Below are 9,943 nucleotides of genomic sequence, written 5' to 3' on the forward strand. Positions count from 1 at the left end.
TGTTGTTCCAAGACCGGATCACGAGGAGGAAGATTGGTGAGGGGAAGCTGGTGGGCTTTACATTTTGGATTCCACCACAAAAGCCCTTAGTCACTTCTAAAGAGAAGAACGTAACAGAGAGTAGCAAATGGCATATGAGATTCGGTCATCCCTCTGAGAAAATTCTTTGTTGTGTTTTTTCTTCATTGCATTTGCACTCTATGGACTGTTATATTTGTCGGTACTCGAAACAAACTCGTTTACCTTTTAGAAGTTCTACTCGAACATCTCTTGTTCCCTTTAATTTAATGCACACTGATGTTTGGGGACCTGCTCCAATTAAGTCTACTCGTGGACATCGATATTTTGTGACATTTATTGATGATTTTTCAAGGACCGTTTGGGTATATTTACTCCATTCAAAAGATCAAGTTCTTCCCACTTTTCGAGAGTTCTTTAAAATGATTGAAACTCAAAATTAAAGTGTTGCAATCTGACAATGGGACAGACTACGTGAACAACAATTTTCTACTTATCTTAAAGAAAAATGAATTATTTACCAAACCTCTTGCATTGGAACTCCCCAACAAAATGGGATTGCCGAATGCAAGAATTGCCATTTACTTGATGTCACTTGGGCTCTGATGTTTCAGAGTGATATGCCAAAACATTTTTGGGGAGATGCTGTTTTAACAGCGTGTTACTTAATCAATAGATGGCCAAGAAAACTTTTGAAAAATAGAACTACTATGGAAGTTCTAAAAGGAAAGTAGACTTCTTTGACTCATTTGAAAATATTTGGATGTGTCTGTTTGTGCACAATCAAAAAGTTGATAAATTAAGTGCTAAAGCAAAAAAATGTGTCTCCATCGGATATTGTCCCACTCAAAAGAAATATATATGCAATGATCCGATCATCCAACATGTTATCATTTCTCGTGATGTTGTTTTCCGAGAAAATGAACCATATTTTGTTCCCACTACGGAAAATTTGGCTCAGGGGGAGATACATATGATTATGCCCAACATCACTGTTGATAATTTTGATACTGATAAAAATGATGAAAATGAGAATGGAGGAGAAGTAGTTGAAGTTCTTCATGAAGAAGAACCTCAAGCTGAACCTCACCAAATCGATTCTCCTGTGGCCCCCCGTTGCATTAGTCGACCTCCACATACCACTCGTCTCCCAAGTAAGTTTCATGATTTTTATACCTATAATGCTTCCACCTATCCTATTGAACAATTTGTTGATTCCTCTCATGTCTCTCAAAATTACTTTTCTTATCTTAACTACGTTTCTTCTAATATGGAACCGGATAACTTCCAAGAGGCTATTTTTAAGTCAGTTTGGAAAAAGGCTATGGAAGAAGAACTTCAGGCCCTTGACAAGAACCATACTTGGGAACTTGTCAAGTTACCTAAAGGAAAGAAGGTTGGAAATAAATGGGATTATAAAATCAAGTACAATAGTGATGGTACAATTGAGAGGCATAAAGCTAGGTTGGTTGCAAAAAGGTTTACACAAACTTATGGTGGCTATAAAGAAACTTTCGCACCTGTGGCCAAAATGAACTCTATTAGAGTTCTTCTTTCAATTGCTACAAATCATAGTTGGCCCTTGTTCCAACTCGATGTTAAAAATGCTTTTCTTCAAGGTGATTTAGAAGAAGAGGTGCATATGGAAATACCTTATGAACACCCTAGAAAAAATTCAGATCTTGTATGCAAACTAAACAAAGCAATATATGGCTTAAAACAATCTCCTAGGCCCTGGTATGCAAAGTTAAGCAGTCACTTATTAAATAATGATTTTACTAGAAGCGCTGCTGATTCTTCTATATTTATTAAAAGGAATTCTGCTAGAATTGTTATTGTATTGGTATATGTTGATGACATTATAGTCACTGGAAGCCACATACAAGGGATCGATCAACTAAAGAAATATCTTGGCCGTGTTTTTTATTTTAAAGATTTAGGAAAATTAAGGTATTTCCTTGGTATAGAAGTTGTTTATTCTAAAAAAGGATTGTTTCTTTTACAATGGAAATATACCTTATATCTCTTGAGAGAAATTGGTAAAATTGGAGCTAAACCTATGGATACTCCAGTTGAGGTAAACAACAAGATCTCCATCGAGGATGGTGAACGTTTTCAAGATATTGAAAAATATCAGCGAATTGTTGGAAATTAATTTACTTAATTTCCCCCATATCTTCTCACATGCAGGCCATTAATAGAATTCTAAGATATTTAAAATCTTACCCTGGTCATGGAATCTGGATGAAAGACAAAGGACATGAAATATAATTGGTTATTGTGATGTAGAATGGGCTGGTAATCCTTCAGATAGAAAATTTACCACAAGTTTCTGCAGCTTTGTTGGTGGAAATATGGTCACATGGAAAAGTAAAAAGCAAAATGTTGCCGTTAGATCCAGTGTTGAGGCAGAATATCGTGCGTCCACAACTTGTGAACTAATTTGGTTAACATCCTTTCTCAATGACTTAGGTTTGAAGTCAGCCAAGACAATACCATTATTTTGTGAAAACCAAGCTGCAATCCATATTGCAACTAATCATGTTTTTCATGAAAGAACTAAACATATTGAAGTTGATTGTCATTTTATCAAGGAGAAGGTTCAAGCCAAGACGCTTTGTACTCCTCACATTATCAGTGAAAATCAACTTACAGATGTCTTAACTAAAGCGGTTAGCAAAGAAAAATTCATTCGTGCTCTTGACAAGTAGGGCTCGTTCAATCTCTTCGTACCAACTTGAGGGGGAGTGTTGAGACAGCCTGGTGTATCCCAGTGATATTTGCATATCAGCCAGCTTTCCTAAATCACGTTGATTTCCCTTAATCAGGCTGATCATTGTTTCCTGTTGTGGACTCTTCAAAATAGAATGTTATCGTGTACAATTCTATAGATCTGTACAAGGGAGCCATAGAAGGTTCATAATAATACAGATTAATTCTCCCTTCATGGATGTAGGCCCAATTAGCCGAACCACGTAAATTCTTGTATGCTTGTTTTCTCTCCCATCCCTTTAACAGAAATAAAAATCGAGAAAATAATCATAAGAAGAAAGAATAAAACGCACGGATACGAGTATTCCGACATGGACCAATAAACACAAGAGAATAAACAACCCCCACAAAGGGGCCTCTCTCTCTATGATCTCAAAGATCAATTTTTTTTTTTTTTTCATTCATAAAATTTCCCAATTACAATGGCCGTGCCTCTTTTTTATACCAACTTGTTTCCTTTCTCAAAAAAGACTTCCCCTTCAAACACGCGCTTGATCTTCAGTTCATATTGCACGTCCTTATCTTCTATTAAGATGCAAGCTTCCTTATCTCCTTTTAAGATGCAAGCTTCAAAAACAACCTTCCTAAACACGGACTTAACCCTTCCTAAATGCAGACTTATCATTCTAGACGTCCTAAAATATTCCCGACTAAATCTAAAATGTACATACCTAAAACTTCCTACTAAATATCCGAAATTCCTACATAAGAAGCACCTCAAATATTATGGGTTAGAGAGAAAAACTGATGGGTAATGGTGTAAATGACAAGGGTCGGCATTAGCTTCTCTCAGGGTCACCATGCAAGATTTTTAGGTGCTCCCTTGTGACTAAAGTACTTCTGAAAATTTGTAGAGAGAGCGATAGGAATCCTTGTTAGTGTAGAGAGAGAGAGGTAAAAATCCTTGATAATGAGAAAGACAGACTAGAACACCATTGCTCTCTCCCATAACCCACATTCCTTTTTGACTTTTTATTTTTTTTTTAAAACTTGGTGCCAGGGATATATGCAAAACACATTACAATAAGAAAGGGCATTTTAGTTTTTAAAAAATAACTATTAGGAAAACAAAAGAAAAATATGGAGAAAAATACTTACGCCAATAAAAACAACAAGTTTTTTGGGAGTTATTAGAGATTGAGGGTCTTCAAGAGTTATGGGCAAGCTTTTTATGTTTCCACTACAACATAAAACTTATTTATTTCCCGTTATCCAACCGTCTATTTGACACTATTTTATTTTTAATTTTTTTTATAAAGTATTTTTGACACCAAATTTGGTATGTCTAATCTACAATTAAACTCGCACTAACGAAAAATATAAAAACAATAGTTTCAATAAAATAAAATGACGAAAATACACCCGAAATTTTAAAGGGGTATTTTGGTCATTTTATTTTAACGAATAAATATTTTTAATATTTTTTATAGGTGCGTCAGATGTAAGATGGTGAGTGGTTCTCTTGATCAAAATTGGACAGCTGGATGGTAGGAGAAGCATAAATCTTCTATACTGAAGGAAAAGTATAGAAACCTTTCCGAAGAGTTATTTGGGTCTTCCCTAACAAAGAAGGGAAAGAAAGGGATGTGGGCATATAGGGTTTTAAGAGAACTTTGAGAGAAGGATGGGCAAGTGGAGAGATGGGGAGAGAGAGAACGAGAGATGAAGTGTGTTGAGAGAGAGTAGCTAGTCTAGAGACAATAGTCTCAGAGTGACTGGGGTTGCACATAATCGAGGGGAGAGAAGTGAGTGTTATCGTAGAAGTAGGTTTCGAGCGAGAAGTTGGTTAGTATTTTTTTTGCCAATTCATATGCCAAACAGCCTAGAGGCCATATTTCCACAAAACAATTTAAAAAATAAAGCTTATAGAAATAAATGGAGAAATTTAAGTTAAAGTCCTTTGAGAAATCTCTTCAAAAAGTTTGATTTTTACCTTTCGTAGTCATTTATTTTCCAATTCCTTTATTTTTTCTCAAACTACCCTTACTTCGGACTTTCATATTTTGGACCTCGAAGGTCTAGAGTTTAAACTCTTTTTGGCTTATAAACTTACGTAGTTGTTCCAAAGATCAAAGTTGGACCATCAAGGTTTAGAGTAGGTTTTTGTTAACATAAATCAGCATCGGACCATGAAGATTTGTTTTTGATTTGAGAGAGATTTAAGTGAATCGAAACCAACTTCATACCTTTCGACTTTTCAAACAGTTTTAGACTTTGAAGCTCCAAAGTACATGCATAAGGAAAACAAAAAGGAATATACTTGAGACCTCCAAGGTCTAAAGTAGAGGCAATTTGTGAAAAAGGAAAACATTTCGAGAAAACTGGTGTAAATGTTCAAATCTAACTATCTGACGAATCTCTTTAATATTGATAACTAAGAAAGATATAGCATAAATCTCTCAAATAGATAGACATGGACCCAAACGGGTCCTTAGATCCCAAACAAAAGTCATTTCCATGGAACTCAAATGGTAAACCCAAGCGAACACTCCCTATCATAGATTTCCCAAACTATGCCATTTCATACTCTTAAACCCCAAATCAATTCTGGACTCTTAAATACAAACCTAGGCAAGATTATGATAGACAACCACAATCTTTATTATTCGAAAAGCATGTGTAATATAGATCATTCTGTGTAATACAAACGTGTCTCCAAAGTGAAATACTTTATTCCATGGACCAATTTTATTATAATATTATAGTCCACACTCCACAGGAAATCAAAAAATTAAAAGAAGGTGCAAATGAAAGATACCCCTATATTCAATATATTCATTCCCATGGGCAATATCTATCATATAGTAATGAGGGCCCCTTGACGTTGATGTTTTAGTTAGTATCCATCCAGAAGCTAGCCTGGAGTTTATCAACCAGTTTTTTATCAATTTGGAAGGCCTTTGCAAGAACAACATCAGAGATAGGAGGGTCGGCTCCAAACACAGCGTTAGCGATGGTTATCACCCCTGGATTCTGGCTGCTCAAACCTGCAATGGCAACAGTATTGCCATACCCCACATTTTGCTGGAAGTGAATGAGGCCCTCAGGAAATACAAACACATCTCCCTTTTTCAGTGTCTTGCTAATCAAACGGTTTTCGGGATTGCTGGTCACGAAGCCGACATAGAGGGTCCCTTCTAAGACTGTGAGGATCTCCGTGCCACGTGGGTGGGTGTGGGGAGGGTTTTGGCCACCAGGAGCGAAGTCTATACGTGCCAAGGAGATACCGAGAGTGTTGAGCCCAGGAATTTGCATTACATTCACTGGGGTGACCATGGAACCCAAAGGATTGCTTGTGTTGCCAGGCTTGTTGAGTCCGTCATAGAAGAAGTCATTTGCTGTCGCCAACATCGGGTCTTTGCAAACTTTGCCATTCACAAACACTGCATGGGAGACCAAAGAGAAAAATGTGATTAGCATGTTGTAATCGAAAAAGTGTAGGCTTCAAGACTTAGCCGTGAACTAAGCTTTCAATTCTTCTTCAATTTAAAAATAAAGTAAAATATAAGAGATTGTGATTGTTGTTGTAGTATTAGTATCTGATGAGAGGAGTACCTTTGCTGTAGTTGTCTGCAACGCAGAAATCCTGCAAGGGACTAGGATCGGATGCTAACCCCAGTGAGGCAATCATAGAAAGGGTAAGGAAAACAATTGTGAGCTTCATTTTTCTACAAATCTTATCAAATAGGATTAAGCTAATTAAATAGAATAAGAGCACCTCCTCACTCTTGGTGTATGGAGACGCAAGAATAGCAGGCATTATATAGAGCCATTAGAGATGGTTGCCTAAGTCATGTGGGTTATGGTTATGCTTGATTAAGTCAGTGGGTAGTTAAAAAATTCCTCATGGACCTTATCTCTCAAACCAATTCAATTCTAACCTAATCCTTGTAGAAAGATGTATATGATGCCCTCAAATTAAAGACATGGGCAGGAAATGGGCCAGGCAGCCCTGCTCTCTTTTTTATTTTAGTTTTTGGTTATTTCTTCATTTGTTTTAGGTCCAGCGTGGCCCAGACCGACCCTAATAAAGCCAGGGATAAGGCTAGGGCTGGGCCAGCCTTATAGGGACAATGGACGAACCAGGGCCATGGCTGGCCCGGTCCATTGCCACCTAGCGAAGACAAGTTCATAATCTTCAAAAATTTCTATCATATAATATTAAAGGATGGCACGTGCTTCATGGGTTATATTGAAATTGGGCATTGGCCAATTTTCAATACTCGTGGTGTCGCATACCATGCAATTCTTCTTCTTTGTAATAGTGAGTTCAGAATTCAAACCTTAACAACCTTTATCCAAATGAAGATTATGTTTCTCAAGGCTTGCTAGGTGTAAGATGAAAGCTCATGCCTAGTCACACTTTTTATCTATTTCTCCATCGCTTTTGACCACTTCATATACGGCATTTATCGTTCGTTAACTTTTTATCTATTTCTCTATCACTTTTGACCACTTCATATACGACATTTATCCTTCATTAACTTTTTATCTATTTCCCCATCACTTTTGACCACTTCATATACGTCATTTATCCTTCATTACGCGCTTGCGTTTGAAGCAACCTTCTCTAGTTGTCAACACAACCAATCCTGTCTCTAGGCCACGATCGGACCTCGCCCGGCTGCCTATGGGGCCAGCATGAGCACAGTCTTGTCCGGACCGGCCCAAGCATAATTTACTCAAAAAGGAAAAGAAGGGAAAAGATAGCTGGTCCACTCGGCTCTCGTTCCACATTATGTAGTACAAGCTTTAGTTTTTAGGTTTTCATAGATCTGCTCAATCTACACTATTTTTGAATCTTTAAATTCTATAATTTAAGATGAAAATATATTTTAAGACTATCACGAAGATTTTCAGTGTTGAGACCCTTTTTCTCGATACTATTGGAATGTGGGCTTTACTTTGATTGTTTAGAGCCTAGGCCCTACGCAAACCGCACTCATTGTATTATTGATTTTAGTAATTTAAACTTCTCTCACTATTCTAGCTTGCACTACATCACGGATATAAAATATATAGATAATCCCATCTTATCTATCTATACTCTTGGGTAAAACTTACACTAGGAATATAGTTTAGATCACAAATTTTGGGGATGTGATCTCCAGAACCCCGCAATAGACCTCAGAGATTAAAATAAAATAAAAATTTTAGCTGCCCCTCTGTGTGCCTAAAAAAAAATGGTATCATAGGAATGCACATAACAATACAATTATATGCGGGAATGATCTAGACGTTCAAAAACTCAAGATCCAATTTTCTTTCACTAAAAACAATCATCAAATTATAATTAGATAATCATCGAGTTATAATTGGATCGCTCTCGAAATTTCAACTTAAGAAAACATTTTCCAAATATTTTGCTTGGAGGAGTAAATGTATAATATATTCCCGAGGGAGCATAGCATACGCACTCTTCATTTTAATGTGGAGTGCAAGTCAATGGGTTTAAGGGGATACGGTTGCCAGAAGTTGTCCGATGAAAACCTATTGACCGCGTATATCATCCCCGGATCAATGAAAAGATTGGAAGATGATACCCAAGGCAAGCTTTTTATGCCCTTAGAGTATAGAAGTTCTATCCTCCCCCTTATCAAACTGTCCATTCTGAATGGAGGGTTAAGATTTTTCTAATCACAATATCACATTTCTACACTATTTTATTGGTAATATTTTTTCTATAAACTATTTTGACACCAAATTTTGGACATTCATTCCTCTATTAAACTCGCACTAGAAAAATATATAAAAAAATATTTTTAATAAAATAAAATGACCAAAATACCCTTAACATTTTCAAGGGGTATTTTTATCATTATATTTTATCGAAAAATTATGTTTAATATTTTTTATAAGTGCGCCCCAATGAAAAGATAGCACGTATAAAATTTCATAGTCATACAATTTGTATTAAAAAAATTACAAGTAAAATACTCTAAGACTTCGGATCTAAGATCAAATGGTGATTGGCTCTCTTGATCAAAATTGGACGGCAGGATGGCAGGAGGAGGATAGAATTTCTATGCTGTAGGGGAAGCATAGAAACCTTTCCCACTAAACAAATCCTTCATCTTTATCATTGATTTTTGTCAATACACTCTCTCATAAGGTCTCCCAATAAATGGGCAAGAGATTTTATAGTTGATCTTCGGTGTTTTAATCATAGTTACCGGGAGGGAGTGGGAATTGCTCCAGTTCCTGGAGCAGGAGCGTCAGATCGACGTTTTCCCAAAGCTCCAGAGCTCAGGGAGTGAGTTCCGGTGATGGTAAAAGCAGCGGATCGAGATCCCTTATGAACAAGGAGTGTGTTCAATTATATCGGGATTGAGATCCCTATTTAACGTTCCCATCTCAAGTGGGATCGTGTTCCCATATTCATTAGGATCGTGCTCCCATCGACAATAGGATCGTGCCCTCAACTAAGAATGACCGCGTTCCTATTTTGAAGGGATCGATATCCATTCAAAGAAGGATCATGTTCTGTGCATGATTAGTCCGCGCTCCCATCGCAGAACTCTACTTTTATGAAATTTTGGCTTAAATTATAATTATTTATTTTTGAAAACTTTATTTAAGAAGTTTCTTTTAGGAAGTTTCGGCAACGTAGGGATGGGCTCCTAAAAAGTAGGGATCGCATTCCTAAACTTCTAGGAGTGGGGATCTAATTTATCTAAGATCCTAAAATTTAAGGAATGTGTTCCGTCCAGTATCAGGAGCGAGCTCTGTTGTGAATGAGATCGAGAATCATTAAAATAAGAGCGAGCTCCCAAAAACTAGGGAATGGGTTCCGGTCAAGATCCCAACTATGGAGCGTCAGAGTTGGGTTCCAGAGTGGGAGCACGACCCTAGTTGGTCGCTCCCGGTAACTATGGATTTAATACTTGGATTGCCCGATTATTGAGTCGATCAGGCCAGACGGGTCGGCGGTCCAATTATATAGGATGGATTAAAAATAATAAAAAATTAACTAATTTTACGGATGCATTTTTATGTCACCTGTATGTTATGAACGCGTGAGTGGCGTATCGTATAGCATTCCCGCCTTCCTTTTCTTTTCATTTCTCTTCTTATGTTAGGGTTAAAGAGCCTAAAAATTATAAAAAAATAAAATGAAATGGGGTCTTATGGGAATCGAACCATGAGCTCGAGC

At 37.0% G+C, this 9,943-nt stretch overlaps 1 protein-coding gene across 1 annotated transcript; it reads right to left on the minus strand.

Moving 5' to 3' along the window:
- Nucleotides 1–5,444: 5,444 nt before the first annotated feature.
- On the minus strand, nucleotides 5,445–6,521 carry LOC148781761 (putative germin-like protein 2-1). Its single transcript, XM_088870810.1, has 2 exons — nucleotides 6,346–6,521; nucleotides 5,445–6,173 (listed from the first exon to the last, which is right to left on the minus strand). Exons 1-2 carry the CDS (start codon nucleotides 6,452–6,454, stop codon nucleotides 5,623–5,625), a joined length of 660 nt encoding a protein of 219 aa, XP_088726936.1. The 5' UTR covers nucleotides 6,455–6,521; the 3' UTR covers nucleotides 5,445–5,622.
- Between the last annotated feature and the right edge of the window lie 3,422 nt (nucleotides 6,522–9,943).

The sequence above is a fragment of the Amborella trichopoda genome, chromosome 6, assembly GCF_054954075.1.
Source record: "Amborella trichopoda isolate Santa Cruz 75 chromosome 6, AtrichopodaSantaCruz75HAP2 v2.0, whole genome shotgun sequence".
Lineage (NCBI taxonomy): Eukaryota > Viridiplantae > Streptophyta > Magnoliopsida > Amborellales > Amborellaceae > Amborella > Amborella trichopoda.